The sequence below is a fragment of the Euprymna scolopes genome, chromosome 18, assembly GCF_053919585.1.
Source record: "Euprymna scolopes isolate OS-2025 chromosome 18, ASM5391958v1, whole genome shotgun sequence".
NCBI classification, from domain to species: Eukaryota; Metazoa; Mollusca; class Cephalopoda; order Sepiida; family Sepiolidae; genus Euprymna; species Euprymna scolopes.
The window spans coordinates 32,925,943-32,948,120 of NC_136499.1; the positions used below are offsets into that span (position 1 = coordinate 32,925,943).

General features: G+C 31.5%; 1 protein-coding gene across 8 annotated transcripts in view; it reads right to left on the reverse strand.

The window, feature by feature from the left end:
* The window catches only part of LOC145297575 (uncharacterized), a 362,397-nt gene that overhangs the window by 245,581 nt on the left and 94,638 nt on the right, over nucleotides 1-22,178 (reverse strand). For all 8 annotated transcript variants that reach the window (XM_080143592.1, XM_080143600.1, XM_080143597.1 and 5 more), the window contains exon 2: nucleotides 8,730-8,810. In XM_080143592.1, the coding sequence (XP_079999718.1) occupies nucleotides 8,730-8,810 (81 nt within the window). The remainder of the gene's footprint in view (nucleotides 1-8,729; nucleotides 8,811-22,178) is intronic.

Below are 22,178 nucleotides of genomic sequence, written 5' to 3' on the forward strand. Positions count from 1 at the left end.
TGATCCTCAGACGTACACGAGATTACTGGATTATTTCATGAAAATATTTACTTACTGAAAAATGTGGCACAGCAGGATATAAGAACATAAAAATGTACACATCACAAACATAAGCATAAAAGGTAATATCTTGTGGATATTAAAAAAAAAAAAGACTCATTTCAATAATGAATTTTATTTTCTGGGAATAGAATGAAATTTTTACAAACATGCATAAAAATATTTTCTGGATATAAAAAAAAAAAAAAAAAAAGACTTTAAGAACGAATTTTGTTTCCTGGGAATATATATATATATATATATATATATATATATATATATATATATATATAAAAGGCAAAATGGGCAAGAAGGTTTTTGTATGCCCAAGAAAGGCTTTTTTCATCAAGCTTCTCGACAAGATTATTATTTTGGAGAACTTTCCTTATACTTCCTAGATTAATATCTCAGATTTGAAAACGGACGTTGTTTCTATCTTTATTTTGATCGACTTTTAAAACATCCCTAGTTTCGAGTGTTTGTTTGTCTTTTTCGTATAAATGCGAAACCGAGCGAAGCAAACAGCAGCGCCTGGCCTTCTTGGCTGGGGCGTCCAGAAAGGCAATTAGCTTTGATCAATCTGGAGAAAACTCTTCATATCAGATAATTGTTATTCATTTGGATGCTGCCAGAGTTCCCCCTTTTGGGGGAGAGCTGGTTTTCCCCAACATCGTGGGGAAACAAATAAAACGGCAAAAAGCCAGACATTCATTTCTGCGCTTGCGTGAACTCATTCACTTAACGATCAACGTTTTGATTGACCTCGCTAAATTTGAACGCTTTTCACTTCCTGTTGGATCATAGCGTAGTGGTAAAATGTCAGGCTTTCTGCCACTTTCTTTTTTCGCAGGTTCGAGCCTGCCTACTACCACTCCCCCCGCCTCCCAAACACACGGGCAATGCCAGCCCCCCCCCTACACTAATATATAAAAGGCAAAATGGGTGCACGTGTTTGTGTATGTCCATGAAAGGTTTTTGGAGTCGGGCTTCTCACGTCGGTTAGACCCCAGGAGAAGTTTTCTTATACTTCCTAGATCATAATAGATTCGCAAAACAGACATCGTCTATCTCTGGATCAAGTTTTTAAAAAATTCTCTCGTTTTGAGTGTTTGTGTTTTTTGTATAAATAAAGCAATACTAATCGAATACAAATGCAAACGCCTGGCCTTTGAGGCGGGTAGTATCTGTTCTGTAATTGGTCCTTGGTCAATGTAGGGGAAACCCTTCATACTGAGATAATTACTATTTATTTAATTAATGCCAGAGTGCCCCCTTTTTGGGGGTATCTAGTCTTCCCCCACATTAAAAACGATCTTATATCTAACTAGCAAAAGTACCCGTCGTTGACTGGGTTCAAAAACAGCCTACAGAAAATGGACTGATTTATGAAAGTATGATAGGTTATGAAAACGAAGGGTTGTAAAGAGATAGCTTCGAATTTTGGGGTATCAAAACCAAAGCAAAATATGATGAAAGTAAAAATAAAATAGATAAACCCCATAATTTATTATACCATACCTGTTCACACTGAAACACTTATTACAATATTCTGTGGATCTATATTAAAAATACCTTGTTAAACTTTGTGACATATTTCCATTCTATGGAGGTCAAGCGCAAATGAACACCCCATAATTTTATTATACCATATTTCTTTAAACTGACACATAATTATCAAAGTATACTTACGCAGATAGATACGAAAAGTCTTTATTAAAGTTTGTGCCTTTTTTCATTCTATGGAGGCCATGCACGAACGCAGACCCCACAATTTTATTATACCATCCCTATTTAACATACCCATTTCTGTGTCTCGATCCATCTTCTATCATTATATGTAATCAGTTTTTTAAAATAGTCAACTATATAGGAGCCTATTCGTGACCAGACACACACACACACACACACACACATTCAGCTTTATATTATAGATTTGCTTTCATGGGGAAGCAAATAAATACCAAGACAGAAAGCGGGAAGCTTAACTGGCCCCAGGCCAGGTTTTAAAGCAACATTAATTTCTGTGCATGCATGGTGACTCCTTTGATTCTTAAGTTAATTACCACTCATTGAACTCACTATCCTCTTTGGCCTAATGGTTAGCAAGGAAGAATAATGACCCTATGTTTTCAAGTTCAATCCCACCGCTCTATTTTTTTTTTTTTTTTTTTCCATAATTTTTTTCACATTTGAGCCTCCCTGCCTACTACCACTTTTTTTTTGTTTTTTGTTTAACACACACCTCCAAACACCCAATATTAATCAATAGAGCACTGGCATCTATAATAATAAATATAAAATCTGCATAAATTATGATATCAGATTTAAGTGTATTTTACAACTGAGACACGCCAGGAAGATACTACTATATTATTGGGCGTAATAAAATAATCCATAGAGAATTGGCTCAATAATAAATAGGAAATTTGTATAAATTAAAATATATTTAAGCGTATTTTATAACTGGACAACAACAGGCAAGCCTGCCAGTAAAATAACAATTTTTACAACGATGCAAAGACTTTAGCAGGAAGAACATTTTTATGAAGATGTAGAAACTTTCCAGGAAAAAAAAGATTTTCATGAAGACGCAAATGCTTTTCCTGTGAAGAATGATATTTTTTGTGAAGACAAAGACATTAAAAAATAAATGATATTTTTATGAAGACGCAAAGACTTTTGCAAAAATAAAAAACATTTTTACAAAAACGCAAAACCTTTTTGCTAAAAGAATGACATCTTAATAAAGACATAAAGAGTGAAAATGCTAGCAGCTAAAAAAGATATCTGCTGACTGGACATCTTGTCTCTACTAGATCCTTGTAAATGTTAGATCTTTTGGTCCATTATACATAGGGCCTTGTATGTAACAAATGTTTTATTTTTCTTTACATAGTGCCATGTGACATTTAAAAATGCTAACAATTTTGCTCACATTTTTTTTTTTTTTTAAACAAAACAATTTTAAGGTAAAAAAAAAAAAAGGTTGTTTTTTTTTTTTTAGAACGATTAGAAAGAATGTATAAATTTGCAAAACTTTATAGAACAAATGAAAACTTGTTTTTACTATGAAAATAAGAGAAGGAGAGGGGGGGATAAACCTGCTAGAATCTTATTTATTCAAATAAAAAAAAACACATTTTAACAAAATAAATACATCATCTATTCTGCGTTTCAAAGAAACAAAATTAATCAGCAAGTAAATTTTGAATAAAACCATAAAATAAACAGAAACAAGATTCATAAGCCAGTAAATATATTTACAATTTGGAATGATGATATCTAATATTTGGAATCGATATGAAAAAAATTATTTTAATAAAATTACAAGACGTCTGCATATTGTTTTTTACAACTATGCAAATTGAATAAATATTTATATTTAAGTAACATAACTTAAAACAATTTTAAAAATTATAAAATTTAATCCACCAGAATGCATTTTGGTTTATTCATAAAAAGTCCATTTTAATCTTTTGTTAATATTTTAAAAAAAAAAAATGACTGTGACCCTGCGAAATTTGCAACGAATTTAAGCAGTCAATTAGAAAGTCATTTATAGTTTTTAAATTCTTATCAAAGAAGGAAAAGCAAAGGAATGTAAGTTTTTCAAGTTATAGATTAAGAAATGATACAACATTAGTAATTGTCACAATCCTATCTAAAAAAATAATTTGATAAAAAGAGAAATGGCTAAGTTAACATAAAATGCCTTGATAAGAAAAAAATAAATAAAATAAAGACTCTTCCTTTCATTATTACAAGCGTTCCATCATGAAATAATTTATACTCATTATTGATAAACAAGTGTTCCATTTGAAATTCTGTACGGATTTGAGAATTCAACAAGATACACCAAAAGAAGGCTGAAGGTAACATCAGCCAAAATGTGCAAATAACATTCAATCTTAAAATAGTAGTCTAAATGATACAAAGAAAAAAAATTCTATGCAGCAAAAGAAGAGACCAGAAATTGGGAGTTTTTAAGAATGGGTAGGTGTGGGCGTGGAGAAGGGGGCTCGGTTAGTTTTGGTAGATGAAGATTTACTCCTTGAAATAGAAAGTGATGAATATGAAAGAGTTATTTCTTATGTTCTTAATCAAGTGTGGAATGAACATTTGGATGGTGTCCATTTCAACGGGCTAAAATATCACATAGTGGAAGCAACTGGGATTGAAGACATGCATGAAATGGTGCAAATCTAGACACCAATCACCATCAGTTTTGACAGTAGATAACAGACCAAGACAAAGAAAAACACAAAAAATAAATAAATGATGATTAGAATTAGTATTATTTAGCTACAATAGCAATACTGATAAAGAGAATAGGATTCCTTATTTAGATGGGAAAACCTGTTTTCATTATAAGCTGTGGACTTGCTTCAAATTCTCAACATCTATATATATACGACAGCGTGTGTTATTTTGTGTGTCATGCATACATCTTTTTTCTTCCGAGTGACTGTCATTTAATTGTTATGACCTTCCATTTCGTGTAATAAATAATATACCAAGAATTCTTCATAAGTTTTGGTTTCAGTTTCGATTATAGCTGATGACACTCAAGTCATCTATTTTTTTAATAAATAATTTTACCAAGAATTCTTCATGGTTTCGATTATAGCTGAATGAACTTAAGTATATATATATATATATATATTTCCCTTTATAAGTTTTGGTTTCAATTTAAATTCAAGCTGATGCACCCAAGTCGTGGATATATTTTTTAATTTTAAAATCACAACTTTATAGTATATAAGAATCGATAGAAAATTGACTATAATAATATATACAAGATAAATGTTTTTGCAGTTTTAACAAAAGAGCTACAATAATATCAGGACATCTTCATTTATGCTGAACATCCACAGAATACCACTTTCAATATATTATATATGAAAGAGTCTGCTGTGGAATTTCCACGGGTCCTGCTAGTTCTGATAATATCACAACTTATCCTTTTCTTCATCCAAGGTAAGTTGCAAAGTAGTTGTGTCAGAAGCATTAGATTATATGGCAGAGAGTACTAAGCTCTCACTCAGTCCTCAGAGAGAGATTGTCATCGTTTTGACATTTTATCAGCACAACAAGATTAAATAATGGTTGTGTAAAATAAAGTTGAGAATGGAAAATTCTACATAAGGTTAAATTAAGAAAATGAAATTTTCTATTAGAGGCGAAGTTAAACTTCTGACTAAATCCAATTCAGACTCCACAACTCTGCCATGAACTTAGGTTAATAAAGTAGGAAGTAAAAAAAAAAAAAAAAGTAGGGATTATTCACCTAATACATGGACCTTAAAGCTTAAGGATACAAAACAGTTATTAAATCATAAGTGAATGCAACAAAAGAGAAACAGACAACAGCAGAGGATGTACCAATTGGGATAGTATCAACTCCTGGGAGGGAGGTGGTAAAGTCTAGAAAATGCTACACTTATAAAAACAAATTTTCTCCCATGATAATTACTTTGTAACACATTTACAGATTGGAGAGCAGAGAGTAGTTTTCTCCCCCTTCCCCCACGGGGAAGGAAACAAAACAGACCATGGTTGACCATAAAATTGATTAACTCCCTCATTTAAACTAGGCTAAATTCAATATTGCAAAAGTATGAAAGACAAACTTATTAAAATTTGAGGAAAAAAATTTCCTGTTGGTTATCATGTGACTATCAGACTATCTTCTTGTGACCATATATTTGAAATGGCATATCTAATCTGTTTAAAGCAGAACAGAATCACAGAGGGAAGGGAATGTAATTAGTTAGGATGACACCAAATCTTGATGGGGATGAGTGTAAATTCCAGAATGCACTCTTCATAAGAGCAAATTTTCTCCCAGGGAGGAAGGAAAAGAGGTATAGTGATTGTAGGGTTACTTTTATTCTTTCACAGAGGAAATAGAAGGTAAAGAAATTGTTAAATTAAATGTTAAATTTTTAGAGGGGGTTCAGTTTACTATGCAAGTTTAATATAACGCAAACATATGGTGGGACATCATGAAAAAAGACAAAATATGCTACTTGGTGCAATAGAAATAACACACATCTCCAGATTTAGTGTTGTAGTAGGATGGGAGCCACATAAGCACAAACCAACAATGGCTGAAGGATAAGATCTGTTCCAGATTTACCGAATGTGAAATTTGAGACAGAATGATAATTGAAAGCCATTAATCCTTTAATGCTCCGAATCCCTTGAAGAATATGACCCATATGTTTGAGACAAGATGTGAATAGAATGAATAACGCAAAAAAGATGTGCAATACGGTTAAGCTAATCTGTAGAAGTACTGCAAAATTCAAGAAATGGTAACAGGTGATTTCCATAGTGAACACTAGCATGGCTACTTGGCACAAAAAATAGGCCAGTTAACAAATGTGTACATCTTTCTTTGAAAACACCCCTCTCTATATATATATATATATTTTAAAAATAATATATACCACTCCCCATGTGGGGGTGCCAGGTTGGTTAAAAGGGAAAATTGTTCCCAGCTCGCATTTAGGTAAAAATGCGCTTTCGTAAATAATTGAATTCATTCAAAACATATCGCTAAAACCAAGGCAGGCAACATTCAAGTAAATCACGATATATCCAGACAGTTGGCCAGATGGGTCAGTGGTGGGGGGCTTTGGCTTATTACCGTGGGGTCCCGATTTCGAATCTCGCTGTATTCAGCCATTCTGATGAGTCATGGACGACGAAACACGTGTCAGTGGATATTTACATTTTAAAAATTATATATATCCTTCCTATTTATGACAAATACTATTTCATACCGAAAGGTTTGAAAGAAAAACAAAATCAAAAAGTAACCAACGTACTAACGTTGCAACAAATTCATTGAACACTTATTACTGATGAGTAGGGCTAGGACAAGCATATTCTTTTCATTGCTTTGACTCTCCAGTGTGTATCCGTTGATATCTTATATGCTTTTATAAAGAGTGATGTGGTTTTCGGTTGATTAACTGTGTATAACTGCATCTGATATATACTCGAGAGTCAAAAACAATGAAAAGAATATGCTGTTGTCAGAGCCCTACTGATGAGTCACCATGTATCAAGGTGAAGCTGGTTAATGATTTTTTTTTTTTTTTTTTTTTAATAAATGTTCCTTGACATTAGATTTGAAGAGGACCATATTGTAGCCTCCAGGGAAGCTACCTTGTGGCAATGTGTTCCACTGGCAGAAAGTTCTTGTAAATTCTGTTCATGTTAGATGCACTAACCTCTGAAATTACTTATCTAAGGGATTATAAAAGTCCAAGTTCAGATGAAAACAACATAGAAAAATGTAACGTGGCTGTTACACTTTACTGTGTTGTTACATTTCAACCACTTAGACCCACACATTGTCCGGTACCGTCGCAGGAGTAAACAAACAAGGGGGGATATAAAAATATGACTCCGCATTTTTTTGTTTTTGGTGAATACAAAAAGCACTTAATCAGTAATTTCCGACAACGCACTTCACTGTGTTTCAAAATGTCACCCACGCGTTGAACATATTTGTCAAGACTTTCATGCACGTGTCTATTTCGTTGCCTGCCTTTCTGCTTTTTCAACCATGCAGCATATTTTCTCTCTCACTGCACATACTGTCCTTTTTTCTCCTCCTTCCCATAATGTCAGCGTGTGCATACTTGCTTAATTTGCATATGCACTAAGACAGTTGCTGCTGCTAATTTTTTTGCTAGTCAGCTATCTTATGGCTGCTGCTGATTTTCTCACATGTGCGCCATACATGCTATGTTATATAAAAAAAAAAATAGCAACACTTTCTATGAAAAAGGTTCTGTAGAGAATGCAACATGATTTGCTTTTCTTTGCTGGAATGAAGTCTCTGGTTCATATCTTTCACAATATTTTTTTTTACAAAACGATGAACATAATCTGAAAATAATTCAGTTAATCTATTTTACAACATCATTTATTTTTGTTTATTTTTGTCAAAGCAAAACATCTGTTATTGCACTTTTTCGATCCACACAGATTATCCAGTTAGCAGTTCATTGTGTAGATAGCATACATCTCATTGGTAAATTACACACAGCAGCAAGCCATTTCCTCTCCTCTCTTATTGTAGACATCTTTTTACTTACATCTCATTATTAAAAAAAGAACATCACTTTGGTTTGTACAAGCTCTTTAGGGTTTTATTTTTATGACCGTATACATAAAGAGAAAAGGAGCAGCTATCCAAAACTCAGATTACTCTCTCTCTCTCTCTCTCTCTCTCTCTCTCTGCAGATTAAGTGAAAAGAATGAAATTTGAACTGCTCATTCATCACATCACACTAATAACTCCCTGTCTGTGACGTAACTGCCACAACACTTAGTTCTCACTCAATTTCTTAAGGAAAATTTCACAACATAATTCTAACCTTAAGTTGAAATTTCCCCTATTCTAACATTACATAGAATACGCACATGCATCTAATCATTATGCGATGTTATTGAAGGCAAACTAGTATGCACATGTCTGGAGTGAAATGGGTGTTAATACATTTCCAAATGATATTAATGGGCAAGTGAACAAACTATATTTGACTAAATTTGAACTCCTTGCTGAATCAATAATCTATTTTGATAAGCATTAGGTCACTTACATCCCTTAGATCTCAAAATAAACTTCATTTCACATATGATCAAATATATGAACATTGGAAATAACTTACCTTGGCTTTATCTAAAGGATTAGAAAAGTCCAAATCTGGTGATACAAATAAATATCCAAATATGGTAGCTTTTCTTGAAGCCTAAATGAAAAGAAAAAATAGATTAAAGATGGAAAAAAATGATTTTTTATTAAAAGAAATGGCTGACAATATAATTTAAAAGAGAAAGCATCCATCAAAAAACAAAAAAAAAAAACCCCAAAAAAATACACGGAAAAACATATCCAACCAAGTTTAAAAGGTCAACGATGTCGAATTTCAAAATCTATACTAAATATGAAAATTTAGATTTATACCAGCATATGTAAAAATTAATTTCTAGTATGTATTCATTCATATGCACTAACAGTTTTCTAAACGTCTACAATTATTTGACAGTACAGGTTGGAACGATAAAATTGTCGCCTTAGAAAAGACGATTTTATCAAAACCTGGTTTCTTTTTTTTTCTATTTTTTCTTTTTTTTTTGCAGATTATCTAGTTGGTCAGTTGCGTACAAATCCCAAGAGCAATGGAAGCCTTTTATTATGTCTGAAAGTGACACTATATTCAACAAGTGAAATCAAAGATACACCGCTGTACAAATCATGCTTTCTACCAATCCAAGTTATGAAAACAGGGCCACTGCCAGCACCCTCAAAATGCATTGCTGGATTGCCACAAATAGGGAAGTGCCCAGAGTGACGAAAACAAAGGTTCTGGCCATGATTATGATCTTTAGCGTGGTTTCAAGTGAGGGCCACATCATGCCAACTCACATCTTTGAAGTCAACTTGAAAGTAAACATCAAAGTGTACCTAGATGTGCTGAAGAGTGTGGTGATCCCCTGGTACAATCAGGTGACCACTGGCAGACCCTGGATGTGGCAGCAGGACTCAACAAGTCCAAAGAGACCGAGGCTTGGCTTCAGAAGGAGTGCTACGACTTGTACCTTTCTCTCACTCCCCTGACTTGAACCCACTAGATTACTTCATTTGGTCATACATAGAGAACATCACCAACATGACCTCCTACAACAGCAAATTCAGCTTGATCGCCACCATCCACCTAGTATTCGCCAAGCTCCCACCGGAACTTGTGAAAAAAGCATGCTCCCAATTTCAGAGTTGTATCAAAATGGTGATTGAGGCTGAATACAGCTACATTGATTAGATATCAGCTTTACTACATAATCAAGTTACGTGAATTGATTTTTTTTTCAATAAAAGTTTTAAAATAAGGTGTAGTGTTGTTTTCTTTAGGGCGACAACTTTATCATTCCACCTTCTACAAGTCAATTATGCAAAACACCCCTATAAAATAGTTTCAAAATTAGAAAAACAGTTTGTTTTCATAATCAAACTTTAACGTGTCATTTTATTCATAACTAGTAGGGGTACCCGGCGTTGCCCTGGTGTGGTAAGGTGGTGTAGCCGGGGAGGGGTGAATCAAAACAACAGTAGGCAGCCGGGGTGGAAAAAGATGTTAAAAAAAAAAAGTGGTAGTAGCGGGGTCCCTGTAGGGAGAGGGGGGGGGATCAAAACAACAGCAGACAGTTTGGAAGAGATTAAAATAAAATAAAAAAATAGTGGTAGTAGGCAGGCAGGCAGGCAGGCTCGAACCCGTAACGCGAAGGAGAAAAAAAAAAAAGAAAGAAAAAAAAACCTAACGTCTTGGCCGATGTCTCCATTGTGCAACCAGAAATTGAGAGCATTGAAATTAAACAGTCAATCCAACGGTGACAAATACTTGCTAAAATATCGGCGAAAAAAACGACTCCCTCCTTATACAAAACTGCCTAATGGGTGAGGGTAAAGGAAATGAATGTTTTTAGCCAATTTTTCTATATTTGTCGTCCGAAGGATTGAGCTTGAAAACGACACCGATCTTGTGAGGATCCGTCATGTGTCGAAAGTTTTTGCAACACACACACTTTTCCCTTTATATATATATATATATATATATATATATATATATATATATATATATATGAGAGCGATAAACAGTTTCCGAATTGAGATTCTTGTCAAATTCTTCATTCCAAGATTTAGTTTTGTTTCATGAACATGAAGCAAAAGCAGTCTAATTTGAATGACCGCAAAATTTCCAATCTCAAAATAAAATTTCAAAAAAATATATAAATTAAACATTTATAAAAAACGTCAGATTTTGTGTGTGTGCTTGTCCAGCTAAAACTCTGAAACTATCTAAAATACACTTACAAAATTTACAGAATTATGCAAGCTGTAAAAAAAAAAAAAAATCCAGTTAGATTTATATAACTAGGCTAATTTTAGTCTCCAAAAAGTAAAACTTTTTTATTTTATTTATTTTTTTTTTTTACATATTTTAAATTACTTTTACATTTTATTAAAATTTCAAATTAAAAATCAATACTAGATTTGTGACAAATTTTAACCCTACTTTTTTTTACTAAAGCAACAAAAATAAAAATATAAGAAACCGAACAAAATTAATGAAGATTGACAATACATCATTTACAAAATAAAGTGCCTGTCTTTATTTATGTAAAGTTAATAGCGATCAACGCTGAAGGTCAGAAAAGGTTAAAAAGAAGGTCAAAGACATTTCTTGTCAAAATTAGCTTTTAAAGCTTCATTAAAATTAAAAATAGAGCACTAGAATTGATTGCCATTTTATAACACCATCCTAGGTTTCTTCATGAGACTCAAAGATTCAGGTCATCCCACGCATTCAAGACAATAGCTGAATCTTTAGAAGGAAAATTACATCCATTTTGTAATAGAATGGTGCCCAAACTGGATGGTCACATTTAAAATTAAATGTAATATGCTGCCCAATTCGGGTTTCCTGCTTAAAAATCTAGCGTTTATCTCAGTATCTCCTTATGCCTCAGTAGTAATGCCTTGCTTGGAGTGAACAAAAGTAAAACAAATCCTAGCAGAACCTAAATAACACTTATAAAGTAATTGTTTTGATTGAACAATATTTTTCTCCATCAGAAGGCGACGTTTTATGAACACACAAAATTCAGATTTTTCCATGGTTTTGAAAATTTACAACAGCAGCTTCACTTAATTTGTAAACTAATAATTTGTTTGAGCTCAAATTGGGGCACATGCCATTTGAAGGTTAGTAATTTATAAAAAATCATGTGAATTATTTTTATTAGTGTCACAATTTATATGTCAGGCCCGGGAATTACTAAATGGTGTGTGTATACTGTAACAGTCATATTTGAATATTATCATTACATAAATTTTTTTAAATAGACCTTTAAAAAATTGTTTTATATTTGAGCCTTGTGTAGGTTTTAAATCGTCATTCTGCAGTTACACCATAAAAAATCATAAACACATAAAATCTAGAATATAAAAGACATAGAAAAGTTGATGCAATTGGTTATTTACTCAATTATATTTCATGAAATTACAACATTGAAATACAATGGATTGAAAATGTATTGTTTGTTTCTAACTAAACCCTATAATTTCAACAAGCTGAGTTTTTATTTATTTTATTTTTTTAAAGCAGAAGTTTTATTCTATTCATATTTGTTTATTTTGATCTGTTCATTTTATTTAAATTGCATGTTTTTTTTTGTTTTGTTTTGTTTTTTTAAATTATTTTTTGTACAAAACGGAAAAAGATCAAAACTGCACTGAATAACTTGGGATTATCAAGGGGATCCATTAAGCTGCCATATTAGCATTTTTTCCCCGATCTATGTAAATAAAACAGTAAATGTATTAGATGTGTGCATGTGTGAAAATATTTAACCAATAAACTCTTCAACTACTGATCACATAACATTGTAAATAACAAAAGTAAAATCTTTGTTTGGATGGATGAATAACGCGTACAGAAATATGTTGGCAAGGTGAAATACGAAAATGTTCATTTTAACTTGCCGACATATTTTCATTACTTGTGTGTATGCGCAAATTCAATTTATTTCTTCAAGATGTTTAATCTTAAATCTTATCTATCTCACAATAGCTCAAACGGAAGAGAACACGGCTGGTTCGCTAAATGTTTTGGTTTCGATTCTAGCTAATGGCACTAAATTCATTTGTTTTTAACTTTTGAAATCACTTATATATTAGGTACAATATAATATTCAATAGCGAATTGACCCTGCAATAATAAATACGAAATCGGCATAAATTCAAATATATTAAGCATATTTTACGACCGGGCAAGTCTGAGCGCCCGCTGTTAGTTAATAAAAAGTCTACACATAAGTTTTAAAAATTATTTTATTTTAGATATTTGTATAATTTTTCTTTTTGTATATATGGCGAAACAAAGGAGCAAAGTTGTAATAAATAGCATTAGCTCACCAGAAGAAGGTTGCCAAATTATATTTTTGAATACATCTTTCCTAATGAATTCAATTAATATTTGCCATTTCTATTATAGTATGGCGTGTATCTAAATTCGATTTAGTTTGGCTTTGTGTGTTTTGGTTTTTTGGGTTTTTTTTTTTTCAGAAGTTCATACAACTAGTTTATTTTTGCAATATTTTAAAATAACTTGAGTGACAATATTATAAATCCAGTCATTTATTATGGCTACTCTGCTTTTGATAGAAACACTGCTAACTCGTGGCATTTTAGCCTTTTAAATTCCTGTTCAGTGTTTGTGGTGTTTAATCTATCTTAAACTTAAATGAAAAAAGCGCATTTTATTTAAAATGTGCTTTTTTTATGTTAGTTTGTCACTTTTTTTTATTTTTTATTTAAATCTATGGTATTATGTCAGGAAACTAAAACAGAAAAAAAAAGAAAAATATATGAAAATGGCCACTAAGACATAATTTCTAAGAAATGTTCAGAATTTATTTTATTTTACTTTCGACAATTTCCGAATTCATATAACTATAGTTAAATTGGGGGGGGGGGTTAAACATTTTATGTAAGAACTTGGATAGAAAACTTTTTTCTCGTTAAAGATGCGTGATGGGCACTTTTTTTTTTTTTTTTTCTGTGTAACACTTAATCCAGATTACTACATTTCTGGATAAAACTAAACTATTAATTTAATATTAAATTAAAAATTTAAAACAAAATTCCAGCATTTTTCTTACTTGTTTTTTTAGAAATAGAAAAATTGAAATTATTGAAAAATACATGAGGAAACTATTTTACCTATGTTTATTTTTTTTTTAATAGGTCAAAACTTGAATCAGTTGAGTTGATGTATTTGATATCTATTTTGAGAAGTAATTTTAAAATATACATAAATAGATATTTTACCTATGCAGTTATTTTTATTATACAATGAAGGTACCTACAAAACTATTGATGAAAAACTAAGTAAAAGATATCGGACAAAAAAAATTTCTTATGATAATCATTTTCTAATAGATTTTAAAATGCACAAAAAAAAAAAAAAATAAAATAAAAAAAAAAAAAGGAACCTGGCATTCAGTTCTATCAAGTCGTTATGCCCCAAGAAGTAATCACATCCTGGTGGAGGCCCAAACAATTTTTATTGGTCATATATATTCTGTTTTATAGTATCATATTTAATTTGCAATGTTCATGTGATGTGTAGTATGATGTTGCATTTGTTTTTAAAACCTTATCAGGACTTTTAGTGAAATTCATGGGTATTTCACACGAAAAAGAAAACTAATTAATTCACCTAATAAGGAAGTTGGGCCAGAAGAGTAGCTTATAGATAAGTCCCTACTCCCGCTAACATTTGTATGTTTTTGTATTTGAAAATTATTAAAGAAAGCCATAACTATCATTAATAATTATACTAGCAGGATCTATGGAAATTCCACAGAATGAGAAATAAATCTAATCAAAATGTTTTAATAAAGTTGATATTTTTCTGGATAGCTTATTTTTAATAAAAAAAAACAACAAAAAAAAACATGCAAATATAAGTTTAACATTTCTATAAAAATAGTGTCCATTGACTTAAAAAAATAAAGAACTGACACAAATGAGATGAGTACTAATAAATACTTTGGAAGTAATATTGTGCTACATAGTTCAATGCAAATAATAAAATCACATTGTAAGAGACGATATTTAATTTACTTCTTTAGTCCAGCAACTCTTGGTGGAGAATGTTCTTTTCTACCTTGTTACTTTCGAATGTTCCCATTTCTTTTTTATGTAATGTTTCGTCGACTTTTTCTTTGTCAAAATTACGAGTTCCTTTCTCACACAATTACAAAGATAATATATTATGATATTCGAAAACAAGGCTGCATCAAAAATATTCTTGTCCAGGGTTGCCAGATTGGCTTTTTTAAAGCCAAATTTTGTGAATTTGTCCTTTTTTGAAGCAAAAGTAAGGAAAGAACGAGCAAAATATTAAATAGATTATTATTATTATGTCTACCCTTAGAATATCTACAGGATGTATTTTATGGTTGATTTCATTTGTAAGTATGAATTTAGAAAAAAAAAAAAAAAACTTAAATTTCTCATCTTTCTGAAACACTCACTTCTGTTAATAAAATGTTTACAATGTGAAATATTTTTATGCAATGGTTTAAAATTTTACCATGAATTGAATATTTTGGAAAAATTACGATTAAAAACCTCTTTTCAATCATAATTAAATAAAATGTGGAACTATTCATATGATGCATTTCAGAATAAGTTTATTTTTACTATACAACACTAGTTTTTCAATTTAAACACTAGTTTCCATTTATGCCCTTCTGCAAATAATAGTCACATTATTGATTGTACAGTCAACCATTAGCTAAAGTATTAGCCATTAACTTTTTTTTTTCTTTTTTCAATTTTTAATTACTATAAACAGGAAATAGATGAAGTTATACTCATTGACCAAACATGAAAATATATTTAAGTCACTTCATATTGAAGGAAGTAAATAAGTCAACATAAGTGGGTTTATTTAAAAAATGTTTTTGGTAACATTCAAAACATTTCAGTTATTTTTAAACATTTCTTAAAATGTTTTCTCACCAACACTTGTAAAAAGCCAAACATTTGACTGCTATACATATTTTTTTTTAGATATTAAGTCACAAAACTAACCTTTCAACCTATCCATAACGGCACACTTATGTTGAACAAAGCTCAAAAGTAAATATGGCAGATACCAAGTTTACGAAATAAGAAGCTTATTTTAAACTAGCAGGGAGACTCAACGTTGTCCGGGATTGAATGATGATCAACGAATGTTTCACCTTCCTATATTTTTAATGTCATTGAAATCAGTGAAATTGCCCATTTTTCGATCAAATTGGGGATCCATCCTGGTGCACCGGGAGAAAACTTCACATGCCTCCTCCCACAGTGACTTAGTCCACAATACATTGTAGTCTACATTGCACTGTAGAGAACCTACTGTTGATTTTATGAAATTATTTTTTATATATAATGGCTTGAATTAAAGTTTAAAATGCAAAAGTCAAGTATTATGCTCCGACTGTGCTTTAAACAGAAACATTCATTTTAGATGCGCCCCTGTTATATCAAAGAACCTTCTGTTGATTTTATATGCTGGGCCTTTCTGCTTGTGTGGTAATAAAGCTTCTCAAATGCACTTGTGATATTAGGCTGTACAAGTTGGTTAACTTTGGTCAAAATCCCCTTCTTTCATCCATTTTTTTTCAATTATCAATACTTATCAGAGACATTCCGATACAAAACTTATCTAAGAACATCGCCAGATACAAACAGTACATTTGTATGAAATTTAATAAAAATTGGTCCATCCGTTCCGGAGTCCATAGAGAATAAACTCACATAATAGATATCAAAATAATAATCACAGTTGTTTTTGGGTACCTGCCCTTGAGAGTGATCTAATTCCCTCCTCAAAAGGACAAGATATAACACATGCTTGGTTTAATGTAAGGAGAATTCCAGTGTCCAAAAAAGATACAAAGAACCAGTTAGAAAAATAGTGCCTAAGTCAACTTGGCAGATAATCTTAAAACCCTTGCTATCAGCCGGGGGAAAGGGGGCTCAACACCAAAACCAACAAAGTCTAGATCATTGTTGAAATGGCTTATTTCCCGTTAACTGAGGCATGTCTCTGGTCCTGTGCAAGCTCATGAGCTTTGTCATCTCCTTTTAAGAGTTAGTTTATTGCTAATCATCTGGGGCACACCTACTAGGACATGCTGACAGGGCTGCTGAGGCATTTTTTGCAAGCCAAAATGCTCTTTTAGAACAGTGGCATTCTAAATCTCACTTTTTGATTCTTGTGTCATTTCATCATGTCATGGGAGAAAGATAATTTCTTTCGCAGATATTCACTTGTGGATATATATATATATATATATATATATATATATATATATATATATATATATACACACACACACACACACACACATACATACTGCACATTGGAGAAGCTCGAACACTAGCACTAGTTATATCCAAGATCTTTGACCAGGTCTGGCATAGGGAGAATTCCAGTGCACCCCAAAAATTTAATAGGAGAAATCTTGTTTGTCATTTATATGATTATCCGAACAGCAGTCTTGATGGTAGACAACATACAGTAATAATTCATTTCCTCGCCCTTTCTTTGTAGAAATCTTCCTTTTACTAATAATGCTTGTAAATGTTTATTTTAAAAAATAACAGCATAAATTCACTTCGGTCTGAGACTATATATTTTCTTAATAATATGCATGTAAACACCTATAAATCTCCACACATTCATAATAAGCTGAGAACAGCTATCCAAAATCTCACCTCCACCGTCATGCAGTGAAAAGAGCAAGATCTGAACTGCTCGTTCATCATGTTTATCACATCACACTAGCTACTTTCTGTCTATGAAGTAACAGCTGGAAAGAAGATAGCTCTGATTTTATTTCTAATGGAAAATTCCACTATTTAATTTTAACCTTACATGTAAATTTTTCATCATAACCTTATTTTTACATGACTGCATCTAAATATTATACCGCTTACAAAAGTAGTTTTTAAGCCCTCTGGGTATTCTCTTGTAACGGGCAATTAATGTATTTCTTAGTTTTTCATTTTTGCTTTGCCAAAGTAATTGCCAGGAGGAGTATCTACTCAAATAAAGAGCAATGATTAACACAAAGAATGTTATCAATAATAATATGAATAGAAAGAAATTACAATGTCATTTTTTGCAACATTAATCTTTAATTGAGAAAGATCCATAAATTCTATTTGAGTGATATTTTAAGACAATACAAAACATATGGCAATAAATAAGCACTAGTAAAAAATCAATGTTGTATGTGTATTGCGGCATCACAGATAAATAATTGATCTAAGAGTCAAACTAACAACAAATTTTAAATCAGTTCCTTCATTCCGATATCTTTATCGATGTCAGAAGTTCTTGAACCTTTTTCAAATTCATTAAAAATTCAGAGTATGTAAAAATAACAAACATGTTTCGACATTTTTAAGATTCCCTTTCCTCCCCGTTTAATTTTTTTTTTTTTTTTTTGTTAGCAGACAGAAAAAAAAAACTAGTTAAATCAAAATATTTTCCTTTGATTAGTGACCAAGTGGATATTTTCACCTTCAGTTCCATTATTTCATGTCCTTTTAAAGGGTTCGAATTTCGCACTAGACAATTTTTTTTTTTTTTTTGCTATAGTGTCCAAATTATTTCATAAGCATCATCATAAACCATTTTTATTCTAATGATTAAAATTTTTTTTTTTCTAATTATTTATTATGATTTAAAGTGTAAAAACAATTCTTTTAAACTTCAATGAAAAACTTGACAGGTACTTCAACTAGAATCTATATAAAAACAGAAGCAAGATTAACGTTGCTTTAAAATTAAAACATTTTCATTTAGTCAATATATTAAATTTAATCAAGCATACTTGTTTTGTTGTTTTTTGTGTTTGGAATCTGAGCATTCAATACAAACATTTCAATTTACAGTACTTATGCCTTCTGTAAAACTTTATAACAGCAAACATATGTTGATCAAAGCTTTAAAGTATATATTACAGCTGCCTACTTTAAAGAGTAGGCTCATTTAAATCTGAAAATTTAGCCACGTAGTATATATGGGTTACCTGCCCTTGAGAGCAATAAATGTAAAAAGGCAGAAAAAACATACAGGCGGGGTGTAAAATGAAACGTTACTTCCTATTTTAAATCAATTTAATTACTATAGCCTATCTCCAATGAATTGATCAAAGTTATTAATTTTCAGGTTTTATCAGATTACCTTAACACTGCTTTACCTAGCATTTTGTAGAACATTTCATTGAAAATATAGGAAACAGCTATCATTTATTTAAAGAAAAAAATTGACTGGATTTTCCAACTTAGACACTCCAATATCGATTTCTCAAATACAGTGGTATTTAAGTCTCAGTGTGTTCTTTGCAGAAAAAATGTAATTCCAATCAATTTCATTAATTACATATTCTATCTGGTCCAATATTTCTTTTAGTGGGAGACAAGTTTTGGAAGAACCAGTGTTTTTTGGGGTTTTTTTAACAAGTGAGTCACCACTTAAGGCCTGAAGGTCACTCGAGAATCAGGGTTATTGATTGTAAAGTAGTAGTAGTCGTTGTTAATGGTGTAAATTGGGTAGAATTTTGATTATATAAGGGGACGGCTCACCAAGAACTTCTTTACATTGGAGTTGAAGGCTACCGTATTGTAATCGGCCAGGAAGCAAACCAATGGAACAGTGCCCCACATGCGGGCAGTTCTAGGAAAGAAGCTTTGTTCATTGAATCTTCGTTTAGAATTAGGCACAGACACAGAGTGGGGAAAATTGATAGTAGTTGTAGCTAGTCGAGTGTTTTTTTGTGAAAGTTTGCCAAGAGGGAACCATAGATTGGAGCTCAGAGGAGTATTTGCCATGAAAATAACGATAGTACAGTAACAGATGCACAACATCTCTTCTGTGGGAAAGAGGTTGCAGGAAAGAAACGATTTCACATTGAGAGTTTTAGAAACATCCATCCATGTTCATCTTTATGTACTTTTAATCAATGATTTTTTTTATACACAGAAAAAATAATTTTAATCTCTTCTCTTAATTTTAGAATTGTTCATCTATGCCATCTTTAAATACTTTTTTCTTTCACAGCAGTCATTCCCAATCTTTTTATAAAAACAAAGTATTGATAATTTCATTTATTTGCTATTATTTCTAGTAACATTTTTTTTTTCAATATAAGTTCTTTTTTTTTTTTTTTTTTTTTTTTTAACAATTTGTAAACATCAATGATTAGTCGGCTAGGGACCATTCCTGTAATAACCTGATCCCTGCTAATTGCAATGCAATGCTGGTTCTGTGCAGTTCTAGGAGGTCTACCCTCCCAGGCTTTGCCGTCTCTCTCTGAGGGGTTAATTTATCGCTAATAGCCTGAAGTGCCCTTACTGGGCAATGCTAACAGGGCTGCCCAGGCACTTTTTGCAGGTCAAAGTGCTCCTTCCCAGGGGCACTAACTTCTCAATCCCACTTTCCAACCGTGGTGTCACAGTTCTTGTAATTGGAGAGAACTAAATATCCTCCTACACACACACACACACATACTCATTGTTATTTTATCTTAATTATTTTATTCAATTTTTCCCAGTAGTAGATAATATTTTGAAAGCTTTAAATTGTAATAAAAGTAATTTTTTTATTAACAATAAAGTTAGGTTCATTTCTGCTTATAAAAAACGAAAGATATGCAGCACTTTCCGGTGGTGGTGCCACTATTGTATCAATAAGGTGGTGCTTGTCTGCACTATGTTTTTAAAATAGGCTTCAAGCATCGTACAGGTTTTGTAAACTTCATTTTTATATTCAAATTTAACTTGTCTGTAAAAAATTTAAATATATTATTGCTGTTTTTGGTTCCTTGTGACCACGGTGATTCCCAGTGCTTGTAAAATTTCATAATTCTCCACTATAATAAACACCAAGGTGTATTTATTTGTATCTAACCCTCTGGATGAAAACATTTCAAGTGGTGAGAGGAAGTGAAAAAGCAAATAGCAATTCAGACAACCACCTCAGACTTACTATACCACCTGAAATAAATTAAAGAAATCCTGTACTCTATAATAAAAAGACAAAAAAATGCATTTTTTTTTTTAAAGTTTATCAGAAATAATTTACATGCAAAATTAAATTACTGATATAATTCTATGATTTCACGGGTAATATTTTAATGCTATATCTAAATAGTATGTGCGAACACTGGTGAAGCTTTGTTTTTTTTATTATTTTGGTCATTTTTGACAGAGCGTGTACACTTATGTTTCTATAGTTCATTGCAAGGTGTTGCTGAGAAATAAAATTATTTCTGATATTTCATTTTTTTTTTTATATCTAAATGTTTACTCGTTTTAATAAACGTATGAATTTGTCCTACTAATAATGAAAGTATAAATTTATACAGAAGAAACATTAAACAAAATAATGGACATTTTGTTAACCCCCTTTCCACCAGCATAGCATTTCTCTGGTCTTTTTACTTTCCCTTTATGTTTACAGAAAAAAAAGTAGGTTGCTGCATCAGACAGTAAAAATAAAAAAATTAAAAATATTTGATATTTTATGAAATTTGATTGTAAGCAAATAAAAAAAATTTTATTTATCAAATTGCAAGACGAGAAGAAAGTAATTTTAGTTAGATTTTACCGAGATATAAACTGCTGAAATTTCATGGTTTCATTTAACATTGGAACTTGAGTTTACTTTCTACAAAAAAAAACAAAAAAAAAAAACGTAAAAATTAAGATTTATTTTATCCACTTTTTGTCCACATAACATTTCTTCCGCCATTTTCTTTTTTTGTCTAATAGTTTACAAAAAATAAATAACTAAAACTCTTCTTTTGTATTTTATAAAGTAATCTTAAGCTCTCAAGAAAGAAACTTCCTATACAAATCTTTTCCACACAACTTCAACACCACTTCCTACATTTTTAATTATTAGATTTAGTCAAAATTTTCTGATTCTCTCAAAACCTTTCAAATGGTAGCAACCATGCCCTCTCCATATAAAACATATACTAATATGCTATGCATTGACACGAGGTCAGTTGTTTAGAAATTTCTTGTTAATAGTGTTTTAATATATATATATATATATATACATATATACACACACTGTAATAATTAGTAATAAATAGTGATATTTACAATTGGAAATAAAATAGGTTTAAGGCTCCCAAAATTTGTACTAGTACTGTTTGCAAGGATTGAAGGCACAATGGTTAGAGTACTCTGAAAAAAAATCAATTGTAAAAGTGATATTCTCCCGAAGGTTGAAGATTCAATTCCCAGTATGGGCGACCAAAAACACTTGCACATTACTTAGGACCTCTATCCAGTCATGGCTGATGGAAAGAGAGCCTGCTAACCTCATGAAGTAAAAGGGTTTCGTCCAAAATTCCGTCCAGATTCCCAAGTTTGACAGAAACATTCCTGGGTTTGACAATACACCTTAAGAAGGTAAGAGGTTACATCAACCAAAACGTTGTGAAAATGACATTCAAGATGAGAACAGTAGTTCGAA